Source organism: Phalangium opilio, unplaced genomic scaffold (genome assembly GCF_054372755.1).
Source record: "Phalangium opilio isolate 3A_F unplaced genomic scaffold, DU_Popi_V2 ptg000206l_1, whole genome shotgun sequence".
Classification (NCBI taxonomy): domain Eukaryota; kingdom Metazoa; phylum Arthropoda; class Arachnida; order Opiliones; family Phalangiidae; genus Phalangium; species Phalangium opilio.
Genome location: NW_028324216.1, coordinates 144116 through 164695, shown reverse-complemented (window position 1 = coordinate 164695; position 20580 = coordinate 144116). Strand labels below are relative to the sequence as shown.

Here is a 20580-nt window from a genome sequence, read left to right as displayed (position 1 = left end):
TTATTTTAAGAGACCATTTTGAATGGAATAAATAATTAGGCCTATAAATTAATTCAATTTTAAGAAAAGAAAGGCGCCAAAATTCTAACTTTGTAACTACACGTGTTTAGGCTTAAAAATCGAACAAACCTTTATATTTTCCTTGAAAATTAGGTTAGAATGTTGAATTAAACGATTTAACTTAACTTAAAGAGACTATTTCGAATGTAATAAATAATTAGGCCAATAAATAAATTCAATTTTAATGAATGAAGATAACTTTATTCAACTTTTATAAAAACAAACAAAGGCCCTTAAAATATTATTTATTATTAAACTTTATGCAATTTTTACAGCGCTTATATAAAAATATGCGACAGCTAAAATATGTGTTGTGTTTCAACAAAAGAAAATGGTTTGTTTTTCATTAAGGACCACAAAACTTCAAAACACGAAAAGAAATAAAAAAATGAGTACAAAAAAGAAGTAATAAATGTAGGAATGCCTTAAACTTATTGAACCTTGCATTCTTTATCATCGCTATTTGACCTCTTATTGGTATCTTGCAAAGGTCTTTTTTTGGTGGTAGCGGAGGAAGAACTAGTGGAATCGTAACTCTTCAAACTCGACAAAATAGTCGAAGCGGTGGGAGTTAATGGCTGACTAGATTTAGCCCCGCCCACTGAAAAAGTCCCTAAATTTTATAATTTTAAGGAAAAAAGCAACGAATGGGAATGGGATGTCGTTAAAAGTTAAAAGTAGAACTTACCTGGTTTGTTCTCCTTTTTGACGGTAATCGGATCAGGCTTGTTTCTGGAAGACGAAACGGAGGAAGATTTGTACCTCATTGACGTAACAGTGGAAGGCGGTTCCATTTTGTATCGAGAGGAAGTCGCGGCGGCTTCCGGTTTGTACTTTGAGGTAGAAACGGCAACGGATGATGATTGAAGCAAGCTTTTTCTCGAAGCTATTTGAAAGTCATCTGAAGAACAAACAGATTACGACGAGTTTCCCTAAGCCTAAAAATGAAGCTATTACCATTTGACAAGGATCTCCGATGAGCGGCTCGGGTCATAATGGGTTCGCGTTCGCGTTCATCAAACGACATTTTAGGGAGTTTGGTCAATGGTCCAGTCTCGGTGTAAGTGTAAGCCTTAGCTTGACCATTGGTAGTTGCAGTTGTAGCTGTAGCAGCGCGAGAACGGGTTCTGTTCGCATTACCAAACGTTTCAGGAGGTGTCGGAGAACTGCTCAGTTTACGGCTTCGAAGTTGTCGATCTGTTTTAGCTGGAGGATCTTGTTCTTCGAGTTGTTTCCAAATGGACAACTTTTCCGCTTTTTCTAGTTTTAATTCGGTCTTCAAGTTGTCGTTTTCGTGTTGAAGGACACCGATTTGCATATCTTGGGTGTCGAGTTTTTTCTGAAGGGATTTTATTTGTTTTTCGAGGTCTTTATGTTTGTCTTCGACTTCTTTGTGAAGTTTCTCGAATTTTTCTTTCTCAATTTGCATTTCTTCGAAACTTTTCTTAAGTTTTTGGTAGTCGTTGTCCAAGGCCACGCGATCAGCTTCGCCGCGTTTAAGCATTTTATTGCCGAAGAATATTTTGCCCTTTAAGGCGTTTTTATCTTTTTCTAATTCTTCATTTGATTTGAGCAATTCGTCAATCTAATTTTAATTTAAGACGAGCGAAATTATGGATTAAACTCAAAGAAATGCGCGACGTTATGAATTAAACTAAAAAAAAAATGCGCGAAGTTATGAATTAAACTCAAAGAAATGCGCGAAGTTATAAATTAAACTAAAAAAAAACGCGCGAAGTTATGAATTAAACTAAAAAAAAACGCGCGAAGTTATGAATTAAACTAAAAAAAAAACGCGCGAAGTTATGAATTAAACTAAAAAAAAACGCGCGAAGTTATAAATTAAACTAAAAAAAAATGCGCGAAGTTATAAATTAAACTAAAAAAAATGCACGAAGTTATAAATTAAACTAAAAAAAATGCGCGAAGTTATAAATTAAACTAAAAAAAAAAAACGCGCGAAGTTATGAATTAAACTAAAAAAAAAAAACGCGCGAAGTTATGAATTAAACTAAAAAAAAAACGCGCGAAGTTATGAATTAAACTAAAAAAAACGCGCGAAGTTATGAATTAAACTAAAAAAAAACGCGCGAAGTTATGAATTAAACTAAAAAAAAAACGCGCGAAGTTATGAATTAAACTAAAAAAAAACGCGCGAAGTTATAAATTAAACTAAAAAAAAAATGCGCGAAGTTATAAATTAAACTAAAAAAAAATGCGCGAAGTTATAAATTAAACTAAAAAAAATGCACGAAGTTATAAATTAAACTAAAAAAAATGCGCGAAGTTATAAATTAAACTAAAAAAAAATGCGCGAAGTTATAAATTAAACTAAAAAAAATGCGCGAAGTTATAAATTAAACTAAAAAAAATGCGCGAAGTTATGCATTAAACTCGAAAAATACGCAAACTTATGAAGGAAACTCGAAAACTGCGTCAAATTATGAATTAAACTCAAAGAAATGCGCAAAATTTTGAATTTAACTAAAACTATATAAAGAGCTGCCGTAAGTGCAATGGATAAAAAAAACTCACCCTTCCACGATACTTTTCAAGATTGACTTCAGTTTCCTCGTACGCCTTCTGTACTTCCTTCAACTTATTAACAGCTTGGGCATTTTCCACTTCAACTTCCTTCAATTTCAGTTTAGTCTCCTCCAACTCCCGTTGCATTTTATCGTAACTTTCCTTCAAATTAGCGTAATTTTCATCAACCTCCGTTTTCTGCTCAAGTTGGGCGCTCAAATCACGGCACTTAGTTTCAAGATCCAATTTCTCTTGCCTGGTCACTCGAACGGTTTCTTCAAGTTGTTGAATTTGAGTCATCAGTTCGTTTTCTCGTTTAAAAATACCCTGATTCAACTTTTCAATCGATTCCACCTGAGCTTGAACTTCGGCCTCCAATTTCTCATTCAACTCCTGACAAATTCGCTCAAAATGATCTCGATCCTGACTCATGATCTTCAACTCTCCTTGTAGAACTTCGATACGATGTTCCAGCAAAACCATCTTGTCGTTAAAACTGGCATCGGACAGTTTTTCATTTAAGGACATAATTTCGGTTTCTCGTTCGTTTAAGTTGGTTTCGAGGCTCAAAATAGTGCGGCATTGCTCCAAAATCTTGGCTTCCTTCTCGGAGATAACCGAGCTCTTTTGCAAATCGAGTGATTTGGCTTTGTTCAACTCTTCTTTGATTTCGGAGTAAGCTGTTTCGGATAAACCGAGGAGTTCCTTCAAATTCAATATCTCGTTATCTTTCTCTTTGACGACATCGTAGAGTTCTCGAGCTTTGGTGATTTCGGCTTTGACTTGCAACGATTCTTGTTCGTTCTTGTACAATGTTTCGTTCAGTTCAGTTTTCAAGTTTTCATTCACAACCAACTGTTCCTCAAGCGTCTGTGTCTTCTCATCCAAATACTTCTTAAGTTCACTGACTTTCGTTTCCATTTCGTGAACTGTTTGTTGTTTCTCATCGTACTGATTCTCCAAACTGGCCAACTTCGATTGGTAAACGTTAATATCTTCTTGTAGAGTCTTCAAGTTGTCTTCAACTTCCTGTTTCGATTGTTTAATGAGTTCCAATTGTTTCTGGGACATCAGATACTGGCCTTCTTTCGCGATCCACTTCTGTTTCTCCAATTGCAACTCATCCACCAATTGTCGCAAGTTTTTCGATGATTCGTCGACTTCCTCGTACTTCACCTTATACTCCACGAGTTCCGATTCACGAACGGTAGATTCCTTCAGCTTCAACTCCAAATCCTGAACAACGCTCTTCAAATTCGACAAATCTTCAAGGCTACTTTCCAAGTCTTTATTGCGAATCTCAACGGAATTTAAACATTCTTTCAAGTGGCCGATTTCGTACTCCATTTGAGTCAACTTGGCCTTCTTTTCGGCATTTTCTTTCAACCCGTCTTCGGCTCGACTCAACTCCTCGACAACTTCATCGGCGTATTGTCTCGCTAACGTCAACTCTCCTTTAAGTTTCTCCGAAGCCAACTTCAAATTTCCAATTTCCTCTTCGTAATCGTGAACTAATTCCTTCAAATTGGAGATTTCCTCGGAATTCGATTGAACTTCCGCTTCTTTTTCGCTCAAAACAACTTGAAGTTGTTCCATTACATCCGTTTTGAGGTTGTCAGCTTTGAGTTGCGCAATCTCTTCATTTAAACGCTGGATTTCATCAAGGTTGTTCTGATTCGAAAGTTTCTCCGAGTCCGAAGCCAACTTCAAATTCCCAATTTTCTCTTCGTAATCGTTGACTAATTCCTTCAAATTGGAGATTTCCTCGGAATTCGATTGAACTTCCGCTTCTTTTTCACTCAAAACAGCTTGAAGTTGTTCAATTACATCCGTTTTGAGGTTGTCAGCTTTGAGTTGTTCAATCTCTTCATTTAAACGCTGGATTTCATCAAGGTGGTTCTGGTTTGAAGCCGAGGTTTCATGCAACTTTTCCTTTAAGACCATCTCATTTTGGGTCATTTCTACTAATTTAATTTCGAGTTGTTCCTTTTCAGTTTCCCATTCGAGACACTTAATTTCGAGCTCCAAATTATGGCTCGAATCGAGATTTTTCGAGTTTGAATTTAAGGTTTCAATTCTTTCGTTTAATTCGATTATTTCTTGGGAGAGATTTGAGTTTTGGGTTTCTAATTGCGATACTTTGTCAACGGCTTCATTTTTTTCCTTAAAAACTTCTTCCAAATTTAATTCAATTTCTTCGATAGTTGCCGATAATTGCTTGACCGTTTCATCGCGGTAACGAACTTCGTTTTTCAATTTTGTAATTTCAATTTCGAATATTTGAATTTGATTTTCTAAACCGGCGTTTGAATTTTTCAAGACGTCATTAGCGTCTTCGACGTTTTTAACTCTTTCTCTTAATTTTAATATTTCTTCCTCGAGAGGGAATTCCAAAGGTTTGCCATTTTTTAATCTACATTAGTGAATTAAATTTAATTGGGATTTTGCGCCGCGTTATGAGGAAATAATTAAGTTATATTCCGCGTAATTTTGATTAGTACTTGAACAAATTTTGTTTGAGAACACGTGACGTTTAGTAAAAGCACTCACTCAGTCCCATTGTAGGGCTGGGCGAGTACTCGTTTAAAATTGAGTAACTAGATTAGATTACTACAGATTCGGTGTAATTTGGCTTAGGCCTTAGCCCTTGAATAGTTTATGCTCGAAAACCCGTATAGGAGAGTATAAGTGCTGACTCAGTCCCACTCTAGGGATGGGCGAGTACTCGTTTAAAATTTAGCAAATAGTTCAAGTATCGAGTCTTGTACTCGATTGGCTCTATTTTTCTGCACGAGAAAGTATTCAGTATAGTACTCGCCCAATTAACCATAGTAAGGAGCTTCGCAAGTGCATTTCAAAAGTAGTGTACTCTAAGTTGAGCCGCGTAGTAGTGACTCGGAAAAGGCCCAAAAATAATCTATACTCTGCTTAATTTAGAGTACTCAAGTATTTCCTTGATGAGCACAGGAAAGTATTCAGAAGAGTACTCGCCCAACCATAGTAAGGAGCTTCGCAAGTGCAATTCAAAAGTAGTGTACTCTAGTTGAGTCGCGTAGTAGGGACTCGGAAAAGGCCCAAAAATAATCTATACTCGGCTTAATTTAGAGTACTCAAGTATTTCCTTGATGAGCACAGGAAAGTAGTCAGAAGAGTACTCGCCCAGCCCTAGAAAGCAGTTTCTCATACCCCGTTTTTAAAGATTGGGTTCTACTATAATAATACTAATAGCAACCCCCCCCCCCCCCGCCAAAAAAAAATAGAAAAACCGAGGGGCCATTCACTCCTCGATCGTAGTGGTGTAGTGTACACACTAGCTGTACCTTCGCCAATACTAAAGACATAATATTACCTTCTGACCCCCTTGACAGTGTTAAAATAATTAAACGTAATCAGTACTCAATACACCACTAATCAGATAGTGATTAACCCCTCGACAAAACACAACCAAAAACCCAAAAACCAAAACGAAAAGAATTTTGAGCAAAATCTAACCTTGCGACATTATCTTCGAAAACACTTAGAGTCATTTCCAATTTTCCGCAAATAATTTCCATAGCTTGATGAACATTACCATTATTCCGATCGACACTACCACCACCAGCGGCGGCGGCGGTGGCAACATCCGCAGCAATTACGTAATCTCCGCACGCGTTATCGACAACATCCTCGGGAACCGAAACCGAAACCGAAACCGCACCTTGCATCTCATCCAATTCCTTATTCATATTGGCGAGACTACGCAGACTTTCTTGGAAAAAAGCCTTCAACCCTTCGATTTTGCGCAAACTTTCGTTTAAAGGCACCGAATATTGTAAATCCTGATAAGTCTTCATCTTATTTTCGACCGAAGCGATTTTACCATCGACTAATTTGTGCATTTCGATTAAAGCATCGTTTTTGGTGGATAACTCGTTTAATAAATAATCTAAAACGCTTGAATCTGGAATTTTGTTATTCATATGATGAGAAATACGTCCGGTACTCATTCTACTTTGCAAATACGCTCGAACACGATTCATACTGGCTTGTAACGCGTTAATGTAGTTATTTTTCTCGACCATCGACGACAGACAAGCGCTAATCTCGTCCTCTAACTTCGTAATCGCGTCATCTTTACTACGGATCGTGTCCAATAAGGTCGCGTTATTTCCCGACACGTCATCGTGACTTTCTTTCAAACGATTTAATTCCGATTTAAGCGCGTCTCGTTGAGATTCTAATTCTGCAACGTAATTAGCGGATTCTTTCATGTCCATGGGTAATTCATTAGGGATTACGGGGTTTAATTTACTTTTAAGGTCATTAGTGGACTGTTCCAGGGTGTAAGAACGGATCGTGTCCAATAAGGTCGCGTTATTTCCCGACACGTCATCGTGACTTTCTTTCAAACGATTTAATTCCGATTTAAGCGCGTCTAGTTGAGATTCTAATTCTGCAACGTAATTAGCGGATTCTTTCATGTCCATGGGTAATTGATTAGACTCAGAGATTACGGGGTTTAATTTACTTTTAAGGTCATTAGTGGACTGTTCCATTAAGGTATAAGTATCGATTTGGGATTGGAGTTCAATGGCTTTCGATTCGTTAACGCGTATCGATTCTTTTAAAGTAACGATATTCGATTGTAAGTCCGTAATTGTCTGACGTAGGTGTTCGTTTTCGGTTTCAATTGGTCTGATTAAAGGTTAAAAACAACGACGGAAATGCATGCATAAGTAAAATAAATTAATTAATTAATTAAGACTTATTGAGAGGGGAAATAGCCCCCGGCCTACTTTTACGTCCCCCCCCCCTTGTATTTTGAAAGGGGGACTGGGGCTATGGCGTACTAATACTTAGGCATCTTATACAGGGCCCCAGCCAAATTTTGAAAATATTTATAGGAATTATAGGACTTTTTTCATGAAAATATAGGATTTTATAGGACGTTTTTCCAGAATTATAGGATTATATAGGACACTAAAATATTAATTTAAATTTTTTTAAAAGAACCAGTACTGCAAACAAAGGCCGAGTAATTAAACAAAATGTTCAAAAACCGACCCTCCATAGGATAGCATTACACCCAATTTTGGAGGCTCATAACTCTGGTTCTACTAGAGATACAAGGATCTCCTTTGTGTATGTTATAGTCCTATTTGCCCCCCATACAACCATACAAAACACTTAGGGCTACGACAAACAGGGGCCGAGTATTTAAGCAAAATGTTCGTAAACATACCCCCGTCCATAGGATTAACATTACACCCAATTTTGGAGATTCATAACTCAGTTTCTACTAGAGATAGAAGGATGTCCTTTGAGTATGTTATAGTCCTATTTGTCCCCCATCCAACTATACTAAAAACTTAGGGCTGTGACAAACAGGGGCCGAGATATTAAGCAAAATGTTCGTCCCCTCCACAGGATTTGCGTCACACCCAACTTTCGAGGCTCTTAACTCTGGTTCAACTAGAGATACGGGGATGTCCTTTGAGTATGTTATAGTCCTATTTGCCCCCCATCCAACCATACTAAAAACCTAGGGCTAGGACAAACAGGGGCCGAGATATTAAGCAAAATGTTCGTCTCCTCCACAGGATTTGCGTCACACCCAACTTTCGAGGCTCTTAACTCTGGTTCAACTAGAGATACGGAGATGTCCTTTGAGTATGTTATAGTCCTATTTGTCCCCCATCCAACTATACTAAAAACTTAGGGCTGTGACAAACAGGGGCCGAGATATTAAGCAAAATGTTCGTCCCCTCCACAGGATTTGCGTCACACCCAACTTTCGAGGCTCTTAACTCTGGTTCAACTAGAGATACGGGGATGTCCTTTGAGTATGTTATAGTCCTATTTGTTCCCCATCCAACCATACTAAAAACCTAGGGCTAGGACAAACAGGGGCCGAGATATTAAGCAAAATGTTCGTCCCCTCCACAGGATTTGCGTCACACCCAACTTTCGAGGCTCTTAACTCTGGTTCAACTAGAGATACGGGGATGTCCTTTGAGTATGTTATAGTCCTATTTGCCCCCCATCCAACCATACTAAAAACCTAGGGCTAGGACAAACAGGGGCCGAGATATTAAGCAAAATGTTCGTCTCCTCCACAGGATTTGCGTCACACCCAACTTTCGAGGCTCTTAACTCTGGTTCAACTAGAGATACGGAGATGTCCTTTGAGTATGTTATAGTCCTATTTGTCCCCCATCCAACTATACTAAAAACTTAGGGCTGTGACAAACAGGGGCCGAGATATTAAGCAAAATGTTCGTCCCCTCCACAGGATTTGCGTCACACCCAACTTTCGAGGCTCTTAACTCTGGTTCAACTAGAGATACGGGGATGTCCTTTGAGTATGTTATAGTCCTATTTGTTCCCCATCCAACCATACTAAAAACCTAGGGCTAGGACAAACAGGGGCCGAGATATTAAGCAAAATGTTCGTCCCCTCCACAGGATTTGCGTCACACCCAACTTTCGAGGCTCTTAACTCTGGTTCAACTAGAGATACGGGGATGTCCTTTGAGTATGTTATAGTCCTATTTGCCCCCCATCCAACCATACTAAAAACCTAGGGCTAGGACAAACAGGGGCCGAGATATTAAGCAAAATGTTCGTCTCCTCCACAGGATTTGCGTCACACCCAACTTTCGAGGCTCTTAACTCTGGTTCAACTAGAGATACGGAGATGTCCTTTGAGTATGTTATAGTCCTATTTGCCCTAGTGATCGTACGGGGAACCCGAACCCGACCCGGGAAGTCGGGGATCCCCGGTTTTTTCCAACCCGACCCGGCCCGACCCGGCCAGTCAGTTTTGAAGTCGGGTTTAAAAAAAATCGGGGTGGGCCCGTAGTAGAGGGTAAGCTATTATTGACGGTCGCGCTTTGTGATGCAGTAGATAGGAACTCGAATCTGATTAGGGCGAGCTTGAATATTTAACTTTTTTCTGTCTCGAGGCTTCGAAAGCCAGTAGAAAACTGATATATGTCGGCAATTTCATGGTCGTCCGTCAAACGCCAATGTATTAATTGTGTGTTAAGTTGCGAGCAATTGATTTCGAAATTGAAAAAGTGGTAGAAGAGTTTCACGAGTACCAGAAACCCCTTTCAGCCACTGCCAAAGACATAGGACAAGGGCAATTTGGAAACTTTTCAAACAGAAGACGCGCCTGTTCTGGGACAATTAGTTACCCCAATCCCTTCCACGTTATATCAGATAGCAATGATATGGCAGAATCGCCTACTATTGGATTCACAAAAGCAATGATATGGCAGATTAGCCTACTATTGGATTCACTAAAGCAGTGATAACTTGGAACTGAATTACAGAAAATAAATTCCTTACATTACATAGTACATAGCTACTATGTATAATTTTTTATAATATGTTAATTACATTTATATTATTAAAAAGGAAAACCCCGACCCGACCCGACCCGATTTTCCGGGTTTCTTTTCGCAACCCGACCCGGAACCCGACCCGACAAAAATCTCACCCCGTACGATCACTAATTTGCCCCCCATCCAACCATACTAAAAACCTAGGGCTAGGACAAACAGGGGCCGAGATATTAAGCAAAATGTTCGTCCCCTCCACAGGATTTGCGTCACACCCAACTTTCGAGGCTCTTAACTCTGGTTCAACTAGAGATACGGGGATGTCCTTTGAGTATGTTATAGTCCTATTTGTTCCCCATCCAACTATACTAAAAACTTAGGGCTGTGACAAACAGGGGCTTCCAAAATAATAGAATTATATAGGACACTAAAATAAATGGTGGTGCACACTGAACGTTGTTATCAGAACCATAATATACCGAGCTATTTTTATCTAGTTAAGGTACAATACGAGGGAAACCCGAATCCTGGTTTAACCGATGGTTTGCTTAGAATTCGCCCAAATTTCAAAATTATAGGATTTTTGACGATTTTAACCAAAATTATAGGATTTTATAGGACAGTTTTAAAAATATAGGATTTTATAGGAATTATAGGACCTCTGGGGGCCCTGATTAGTCTTATACAATCTCCCTAGTAAACTATATATCGCTTCTTGGTATAATGTTGTAAAAATTAAAAACAAACTTACGTTTCGGCATCGTCGCTCGAAGACTTCGTAATCCTCAGTGATTCCAATTCCTTTTGACTCAATTCGAGTTTAACTTTGGTGTCCGCGAGTTCATTGTTCAATTGAGAAAATTCTTCAGTTGATAATTGTAACTGGCTCAACATTTCTTCAAGTTGAAGTTCCTTGGAGTGAAGTTGTTCTTGGTAACGATGTTCATCTTCAAGTTTCAATTGTTGGGTTTCAAGCAGTTTTTGGTTGTTTTGTTCAATTTGAGCGGTAAGGGACGATATTTGTTTTTCAAAATCGTGAGTTGTTTGTACAAGCTGAGTTTGAAGTTGTTCGATTTGAGCTTGAAGAAGCTTCAAATTTAGTTCTTTTTGTTCAAGTTCGTCTTGAAAGTGAGCGGTTTCAGATTCGTATTTATTTCGAAGGTTCATGACGACGGCTTCACGTTCATTTGATTCTTGTTGAACAGCTTCCAACTTAGTGGCATGACTGCTAAGTTCAACTTGAAGTTCATTCACTTGTTCTTCTAATAACCGAGCTCTTTGCATGGACTCCTTCAATTCGTGCTCCTTTCCGTTGAGTTTGCTTCTGAGTTCCGATGTTTCCGACTCCAAATTATTTTGATGAGATTGTACAATAATTCCGAAGTTTGTTTTAACATCGTTAAGCTCACTTTGAAGTTGATTTATCACGTCCTCCAAATGTTGAACATCTTCAACAGAATCCTTCAAACTCGACTGTTTCTTTTCGAGTTCGGCTCGAAGTTGAGCAGTTTCCGAATTTAATTTATCTTGAAGCTCTTGCTGGTGGGATTGTTGAGCCACTTCAAACTGCTCCGCAGCGTTGCCAAGCTCACCTTGAAGTTGATTTATCACGTCCTCCAAATGTTGGTTCGACGCCTGTTCTTGCTCAAAACGTTCCTTGGCTCGATTAAGTTCTCCTTGAAGATTTTCGATGCTCAAATCTAAATTTGTTTTCTCACTTTCGAATTCAGTTCGAAGTGAGATGGCGAGTTGTTTGGACGAATCCCGTTCTTGCTCAAGATGTTCCTTCGTTTGACTAAGTTCCACTTGTAAGGATTTAATGCTAGACTCCAAACTCTCTTTTTGAGCTTCAAATTCAGTTCTGAGGGAATCTGAATGTTGTTTGGATGATTGCAGTTCTTGCTCAAGATGTTCTTTCACTTGCTTAAGGCTTGTAATTTCTTCTTTGAGCGACTCAATATTGGACTTCAAACTCGTCGTTTGAGCTTCAAATTCAGCTCCGAGTGAATCCGAATGTTGTTTGGACGACTGCAGTTCTTGCTCAAGAAGTCCCTTGGCTTGATTAAGATTTGAAATTTGATCTTTGAGAGACTCCAAATTGGACTTTTGAGCTTCAAATTCGGTTCCGAGAAAATCCAAATGTTGTTTGGATGACTCCAGTTCTTGCTCAAGAAGTTCCTTAGCTTGATTAAGGCTTGAAATTTCTTCTTCCAGCGACTCAATATTGGACTTCAAACTCGCCATTTGAGCTTCGAACTCAGCTCCGAGTGAATCCGAATGTTGTTTGGACGACTGCAGTTCTTGCTCAAGAAGTCCCTTGGCTTGATTAAGATTTGAAATTTGATCTTTGAGCGACTCCAAATTGGAGTTTTGAGCTTCAAATTCGGCTCCGAGTGAATCCGACTGTTGTTTGGATGACTGCAGTTCTTGCTCAAGAAGATCTTTGTCTTGTTTAAGGCTTGCAATTTGTTCATTGAGCGACTCAACATTGGACTCCAAACTAGACTTTTCTGCTTCAAATTCAGCTCCAAGAGAATCCAAATGTTGCTTGGATGATTCTAGTTCTTGCTCAAGAAGTTCCTTGGTTTGCTTAAGGCTTGTAATTTCTTCTTTGAGCGACTCAATATTGGACTTCAAGATCGTTATTTGAGCTTCAAACTTAGCTCCGAGTGAATCCGAATGTTGTTTGGATGACTGCAGTTCTTGCTCAAGAAGTTCCTTGGTTTGCTTAAGTCTTGTAATTTCTTCTTTGAGCGACTCAATATTGGACTTCCAACACGTCATTTGAGCTTCAAACTCGGCTCCAAGCGAATCCGAATGTTGTTTGGATGACTGCAGTTCTTGCTCAAGAAGATCTTTGTCTTGTTTGAGGCTCGCAATTTGTTCATTGAGCAACTCAACATTCGACTCCAAACTAGACTTTTCTGCTTCAAATTCAGCTCCGAGAGAATCCGAATGTTGCTTGGATGATTCTAGTTCTTGCTCAAGAAGTTCCTTGGCTTGCTTAAGGCTTGTAATTTCTAATTTGAGCGACTCAATATTGGACTTCAAGCTCGTTATTTGAGCTTCAAACTTAGCTCCGAGTGAATCCGAATGTTGTTTGGACGACTCAAGCTCTTGCTCAAGAAGTTCCTTCACTTGTTTAAGGTTTGAAATTTGTTCTTTGAGGGACTCCAAATTGGACTTTTGAGCTTCAAGTTCAGTTCCCAGATAATCCGAATGTTGTTTGGATGATTCTAGTTCTTGCTCAAGAAGTTCCTTGGCTTTATTAAGGCTTGTAATTTGTTCTTTGAGCGACTCAACATTGGACTCCAAACTCGTTTTTTGAGCTTCAAATTCAGCTCGAAGAGAGTCGGCACATTTTTGACTCGACTCCTGTTCTCGCTCAAGAAGTTCCTTGGCTTTGTTAAGTTCATGTTGCAGGGAATCAATTCTCGACTCCAAATTGGACCTTTGAGCTTCAAATTCAGCTCGAACCGAGTCAATTTGAAGTTGATTCTCCTCTTTTAAACGTCTGAAAGAAAAAAAAAAAAGGTGGGAAACCATTTAACTAATTAAATATTAATTAAATAAAAAATAAACAACAGGGAGCCCAGCCAAAAATTTAAACTCCTTATAGGAAAAACAGGATTTCAGGAATTATAAGATTTTGTAGGAGAAAAAAACCTGTTTTTTAAAGGAAAAATGGGATTTTTTTTTCAGGAATTATAGGATTTTGTAGGAGAAAAAAACCTGTTTTTTAAAGGAAAAATGGGATTTTTTTTTCAGGAATTATAGGATTTTGTAGGAGAAAAAAACCGGTTTTTTTAAAGGAAAAATGGGATTTTTTTTATTTCAGGAATTATAGGATTTTGTAGGAGAAAAAAACCGGTTTTTTAAAGGAAAAATGGGATTTTTTTTATTTCAGGAATTATAGGATTTTGTAGGAGAAAAAAAAATGTTTTTTAAAGGAAAAATGGGATTTTTTTTATTTCAGGAATTATAGGATTTTGTAGGAGAAAAAAACCTGTTTTTTAAAGGAAAAATGGGATTTTTTTTATTTCAGGAATTATAGGATTTTAAAGGAGAAAAAAACTTTTTTTTTAAAAGGAAAAATGGGATTTTTTTTATTTCAGGAATTATAGGATTTTATAGGAGAAAAAAACCTGTTTTTTATAAGAAAAATGGGATTTTTTTTAATTTCAGGAATTATAGGATTTTGTAGGAGAAAAAACCTGTTTTTTTTTAAAGAAAAATGCGATTTTTTTTATTTCAGGAATTATAGGATTTTGTAGGAGAAAAAACCACGTGTTTTTATAGGAAAATATAAGACTAAAGTAAAATAACAAATTTGATTTTACTTTGAAAATTCAGAGGAACTTAAATGGGACAAGTTCAAAACAAAAATATAGGATTTTATTTTATAGGAATTATAGGACTTAAAACTTACGATATTTCCGAGTTTTTCTCCTCAACCGTGGCAGTTGACGTCTCCAATTGATTCAAAATTTCCAGGAACTTGTTTTTCAAATCAGTCAATAATTTTTCCATATTTTCCAAACCTGGAAAATTAAGTAAAATTAAAATAAATTAAATTAAATCAAATTAAAAACGTAGCAATATTTAGAGAGTAAAGATGCATGAAGACACTTACTTGCAGATTTCTCACTACTTTCCTTCATTAAAACCTGGTTTTCCTTTGAGAGGGATCTTTGAGCAAGAAATTTGTAATAAATTAAATTATTACAAGACCTTCAAAACCTATTTTTCAAATTCCCTGACTACCCAAAGACTTTTAAGACCCATTTCTTAAATTCTTTGACTACCCAAAGACCTCAGAACCAATTTTAAGATTCCCTGACTATCCAAAGACCTTTAAAACCCATTTTTAAATTCCCTGACTTCCCAAAGACCTTTAAAACCCCTTTTTAAATTCCCTGACAACCCAAAGACCTTAAAAGCCCATCTTTAAACTCCCTGACTACCCAAAAACCTTCAAAAATCCATTTATTAAATTCCCTGACAACCCAAAAACCTTCAAAAACCCATTTTTAAATTCCCCGACTTCCCAAAGACCTTTAAAACCCATTTATTAAATTCCCTAACAACCCAAAAACCTTTAAAAACCCATTTATTAAATTCCCTAACAACCCAAAAACCTTTAAAACCCATTTTTCAAACTCCCTGACTACCCAAAGACCTTTAAAACCCATTTTTCAAACTCCCTTACTACCCAAAAACCTTTAAAACCCACTTTTCAAACTCCCTGACAACCCAAAAACCTTTAAAAACCCATTTTTAAACTCCCAGACTATTCCAAATCTTCCCTGACAGACCCTTATCCCAACCCTAGATCACTAAATATTAAAATAACAAACCAAAACCTACGCATTTAAGGCTTTCTCTTTCTCAAACGCAACCTTCAATGACTCGAAAGCGGAAACCTGATGTTGTGCCTGATTAAACTTGGCTTTAAACTCATTCATAAGTTTCTCAGCCTCGGCAAGTTGTAGAGAATGCTGTTTCAACTCTTCCCTTAAGGCACTCTCCTTCTCCTTGAACTTCATCTCTAACGAGCTTTTAGCGGCTTCAAAATTGTGCCGTTGACACTCCATATTCTGGTTCATGTGATGAAGTTTATTCTCCAACATTTGAATCTTATCCTCAGCTGCCTTTTTCTCCGTTAAAACTTTATCTAACTGATTTTCACTCGTTTGTCTCGGTTTAGACGGAGTTCCTATTTTCTCCGCAAACGGAGCTTCGTTATTTAACGAAGTTGAAGTTTGCGACTCCAACTTGGCTTTTTCAGCTTTTAGACTTTTAACTTCAATTTGAAGTTGATCAACATGTTTACGTAGTTGAAAAACTTCCGTAGAAACCATGTTTTTAGTTTCATCTACTGCGGTACTTTGGTTTTGGTCTAATTTAACGGAATGGGTGCTTCGTTCGAGCTTGTTTTCGAGTAAATTAAGTTTCGAGTCTTTTTGGTTAACGTCCTGTTTTAATTTGGTTAATTGCGTTTGACATTCGATGTAATTGTCACGGGATGAAGCCAATTCCCGTGTTAATTGGTTTAACTCGTCTTTATGAGCGTCATTCTATAATAGGGTTGTAAGTCGGAAAATTTTCCGCGGAAAATTTTCCGCTCGGAAAATTTTCCGGAAAATGACCGAGCTATATTTTTCCGGAAAATTTTCCGTATTTTTCCGCTACCGGTTTTTCAATTAAAAAGTTAAAACTTTAAAATTTTTCAATTGCCTTTCTTTTCAAAACATTCACTATTTTGTTTTAGGTGAATTCGGAGGGGTAAAAAATTGTCCAAGGGCACAGAGTCTAGTGACCCCTATTCTCTATAGGAAAAGCTCACTCATTTGCTATCGCTTGCATGCATAGGGTTACTGTTTGCTCTTATGACGGTATAAGGCGTTAGAGAGTCGAGACCTAACCGTTAAGAGACCCAAGTGAAACTAAAATTATCAGGCATAAAGGATAGTGATCGTCTGCGTCATTGTATGGGAAACGAGGTGTTATGTTGTAGAGCTCGGCATTTTCGATCAATTATCCACTTTATTTTATCTTTATCCATACCCGAAAATTATCCTCAGAACTTACATGTTAAATCGTATTGTAATCCACAAATTTGTTTATAAATAATCGGTTATCCACCAATTTGTGGATAATTGATCGAAAATGCCGAGCTCTATAATGTTGTTAATGTTATTAAGTTTGTTAACCCTGTTTAAAGTCACAAATTATGGGAAAATCAACCACTAATATTTGGTGGTACTTTAATAGATCTACTAAAGATGGCAAAATAACTGGAGAATGTTTTAAATCTTTAATAGTTAGATAAATTGACTCAAAGCTCACATAACTGCTAGTTTTATATTTTTCCGATTAGCGGAAAATTTTCCGCGAAGAGGGAAATTTTCCGGAAAAATTTCCGGAAAATTTTCCGCGTTTTATTTTTCCGGAAAATTTACAACCCTATTCTATAATTTAACGTAACGTAACGCGACTTTCAGTACCGTGTTGTGGGTCTAATTAACTTTAGGCCTAATATTGAGGCATTTAGAACTAAAATTTAGATTGGTTTGAGATAGAATAATGTAGGGGGGAACCGTTTAATATTTGTATCCCGATATTAATTAATTAATTAATTAACTTTAGGCCTAATATTGATTAATTAATTAATTAATTCAGAACTACATACATGTTGTGGGTCTAATTAACTTTAGGCCTAATTTTGAGGTATTTAGAACTAAAATTTAGATTGGTTTGAGGTAGAATAATGTAGGGGGGGAACCGTTTAATATTTGTATCCCGATATTAATTAATTAATTAATTAACTTTAGGCCTAATATTGATTAATTAATTAATTAATTCAGAACTACATACATGTTGTGGGTCTAATTAACTTTAGGCCTAATTTTGAGGCATTTAGATCTAAAATTTAGATTGGTTTGAGGTAGAATAATGTAGGGGGGGAACCGTTTAATATTTGTATCCCGATATTAATTAATTAATTAACTTTAGGCCTAATATTGATTAATTAATTAATTCAGAACTACATACATGTTGTGGGTCTAATTAACTTTAGGCCTAATATTGAGGCATTTATAACTAAAATTTAGATTGGTTTGAGGTAGAATAATGTGAGGGGGGAACCGTTTAATATTTGTATCCCGATATTAATTAATTAATTAACTTTAGGCCTAATATTGATTAATTAATTAATTAATTAATTCAGAACTACATACATGTTAATTGTGGGTCTAATTAACTTTAGGCCTAATATTGAGGCATTTAGATCTAAAATGTAGATGGGTTTGAGATAGAATAATGTAGGGGGGGGAACCGTTTAATATTTGTATCCCGATATTAATTAATTAATTAATTAACTTTAGGCCTAATATTTATTAATTAATTAATTCAGAACTAAAATGTATAGATTGGCTGTAACGGAAAACTAACTAAAGGTTCAGAATTTCATGTTTAAAGTTAATGTTTTAACAAATAAGAACTGTATAGTCTAATTATTTAATAATTCTAAAGAAATAACAGCTTCAAAATAAACGGAATAATAGAGTAGTGGCACTACGTGTTAATTTCTCATAGGAGATAACGTAGCCAAAGGCAGGGAGGTGCCATTACTCTATAGGAAACTAGCGTCTTCCGTAATAGGGATAGGGATAGGGCAATGAACGATTTCTATTTGTATTTCTATTTAATGCAGCCCAGCTGTGGCTTGTCAATAACTAAGGGATATTATAAAGAAAAGCTTACCTTTTGTTTGTGTTTTTGAACCACTTGTTCAAGTTGATCCAGTTGTAATTGTTTCTGTTGATTAATTTTAATCAACTTTCCGCATTGTTCTTCTAACGCGTTTATTTTTTGCAAAGCTGGTCCTGGTAGGCCTTGCTTCCATTCTGAGGCAGACCAATCCATCTTAAGCCTATTTTAAAAATTAATTGGTAATTGGTATAATTAAAACATTAAATCATAATTAAAACTCATTACAAACGCGGACAGTCAAACAGTACTTCAAATAGTGGTTAAAATTTGGGTCTAATTATAACATTAAGTAAATATATTTACCTCTGCGCAACAAATCTTAAACTATTTTAATTCGATATCATAAATCTCAAAGCTTTAATTATTAACTGATCAGTTTAATCGAGATTAACCGTTCAGAACCTTGACAGGGAATGATTTTCATCCAGCGCGCAACGACACGAGGAGCCGTTATGATTTTTGAAGTTTAAAAAACATAGATCACGTGGGTTTGAACTAGCCAATAAGAGCTCACTTAAGGAAAAAAACATTTAGAGAGCTGGAAACCATCAGAAACGGACATAAGCTGTTTTCTTTTTTTATTCAAAATTAAGACCCTCATGCTATTATCATCCCCGATGTAATTAAATTATAAATATTTAAAAATATATATAAATCAATTGATAAATGTGACATTTTGACAGAACAGATGCTTTTAATATAGTAAAATGAGGACACATGTTGTTAGGTTTAATATTCTCTTGATCAAAATTCTGATATAAAAGGGTTGTGTTCTCTGGGTTTTATATCACAACTGACAACGGAATCGTCCATTTCATCCGAAAATAACTCTAAAAAATGTTTCGTTTCGTCGTTATTAGCTTAATTTACGCGGTTCCAGCTCTATGCGTCGAGAGTGAAATGGGTAGCAATACCCGTCCGGAAAGTTCCGTTCTTCAAGGGGATCAGTATCAATGCACACCCGAAGCCATGGACACCGGAAACAAATTAGCCAATAAGTTCTGCGAGCTTTCAAGTAAGTACCAATGTTTAATTTTTTTCAAACCCTCCCTGAACTGGCATTAAATAGCATCCAAACACCAGCCTGAACGCACCTAAGCTCATTTTCAAAAGTTTTCATTTGCAACCCCGAAGCTGGTGCGTTTAGTGCTAGTACTCATTTTAACCGGTCAATATTTTTTTCTGTCCGGGCCTCTGAATGCCTAATAAAATAATTTTTTTCAGCTAAAAATACCAATGAGAGCAAACAAAAACGGTTCGAAGCTTGTATCAGGAAAAACATTGTGGTATCTATAATATTTATAATTAATTTAGGGTTAATCGGATTAAAATTAAAGTTAATTTTAAATAGGAATACGGCCGAGAGGACTGTCTACCTAAGGACGAAAACGTGGATAATCTAAAAGCTCTTCTATGCAGCGATGATAACCCAAATAGAGAGGTAAGCAACTTTCAACCTTGAAATACTCAGAATCCCCGTTTATCCATAGGCTATATTTGACCATTCTGAGTTTAGAAATTATCTATTTAATTTTTAATTACTGTTAATTATAGGAAACCCAAAAGATTTTGTGTTGCTATGGCAACAAGGTGAATAGAGAATCCAAACAAAATATGGCCAATGAAATGTTGAAGGTATGTACTTGAAATTAACTTAAAAAATTAAGAATTATTTCTAATTAAATTAAATTATATTAAATTTCAGAACTGTGGCAAGAAATACTTTTTCTAAAAAAAGAAAATAAAATCTATTATTTTGTATTTCATAAATTTATATATAAATAAATAAAAATTTGAAACTAACATTTGATCGTATTATATTTAAATTAAACGAAAAATTAATTATTTATTTTTGTGGTTGTATGTTTTCGATTATATTTCCTATATGGTGGCTTCACCCTGTTCATTGCTGTATTGGAAGAAAAACATTTTTACAGGGGCTGGTAAGAAATGTATGGAGATGTTTCACCCTGAAGTTCGGCTTTCCCCAAATACATTATCAATAATAAAAATTAATTATTTTATTCAAAATTCGGTTTTAAATTTATTATTTAGGATAAAATATAGTTCTTAATATTCTAATATAGAGTAAACTATTGAAATATAATTTAAGGAATTTAAAAATTGCGTAAATTTAATTAATATCATCAAAATTTCAATTTAATTTCAAAACTGGTGACAAAAATATTTTTATTTATATTAAAAATAAATATATTTAATAAATAACTTACCAATTAAATAAACTACTGTTTATTATTGATATTAAAAACAAATTTAATTTGAGTAATTAGCGTGTATCTAAACTTAATAAAACTTTAATTTTAATTTAATTTCAAAATCATACTAAAATAATTTTAATTTAACCTCAAAAATATTTAAATTTAAAGTAATTTCA

At 36.0% G+C, this 20580-nt stretch overlaps 2 protein-coding genes across 5 annotated transcripts; one reads left to right on the top strand and one right to left on the bottom strand.

Annotated features, from left to right (window-relative positions):
- Positions 1-234: 234 nt before the first annotated feature.
- On the bottom strand, positions 235-18624 carry LOC149621345 (uncharacterized). Of its 4 annotated transcripts, XM_089853824.1 has the most exons (12): positions 18489-18624; positions 18177-18345; positions 15279-15988; positions 14545-14600; positions 14341-14452; positions 10663-13425; positions 7101-7260; positions 6079-6884; positions 2596-4999; positions 1018-1645; positions 749-961; positions 235-673 (listed from the first exon to the last, which is right to left on the bottom strand). In XM_089853824.1, exons 2-12 carry the CDS (start codon positions 18336-18338, stop codon positions 492-494), a joined length of 8196 nt encoding a protein of 2731 aa, XP_089709950.1. In that variant the 5' UTR covers positions 18339-18345; positions 18489-18624; the 3' UTR covers positions 235-491. The 4 variants fall into 4 exon arrangements, with proteins under 4 accessions (XP_089709950.1, XP_089709948.1, XP_089709949.1 ...); XM_089853822.1 differs by having other exon boundaries at positions 6079-7260; XM_089853823.1 differs by having other exon boundaries at positions 235-661; positions 6079-7260.
- Positions 18518-19979, top strand: LOC149621344 (uncharacterized). The gene is made up of 5 exons (XM_089853849.1): positions 18518-19200; positions 19410-19471; positions 19537-19626; positions 19740-19820; positions 19891-19979. The coding sequence occupies exons 1-5, from the start codon at positions 19023-19025 to the stop codon at positions 19915-19917; spliced, it is 438 nt and encodes a 145-aa protein (XP_089709975.1). The 5' UTR covers positions 18518-19022; the 3' UTR covers positions 19918-19979.
- Positions 19980-20580: the final 601 nt, after the last annotated feature.

Bases quoted from the DNA above. Each gene is read 5' to 3' on its own strand.
- LOC149621345 (XM_089853822.1), bottom strand. From the start codon at position 18,338: ATGGATTGGTCTGCCTCAGAATGGAAGCAAGGCCTACCAGGACCAGCT. The intron at 15,989-18,176 runs GTAAGCTTTTCT...ACCCTATTATAG, and splicing joins TTCAAAAACACAAACAAAAG to AATGACGCTCATAAAGACGA. The intron at 1,646-2,595 runs GTGAGTTTTTTT...AATTAAAATTAG, and splicing joins TTGAAAAGTATCGTGGAAGG to ATTGACGAATTGCTCAAATC.
- LOC149621344 (XM_089853849.1), top strand. From the start codon at position 19,023: ATGTTTCGTTTCGTCGTTATTAGCTTAATTTACGCGGTTCCAGCTCTA. The intron at 19,201-19,409 runs GTAAGTACCAAT...AATTTTTTTCAG, and splicing joins TAAGTTCTGCGAGCTTTCAA to CTAAAAATACCAATGAGAGC. The intron at 19,472-19,536 runs GTATCTATAATA...AATTTTAAATAG, and splicing joins GTATCAGGAAAAACATTGTG to GAATACGGCCGAGAGGACTG.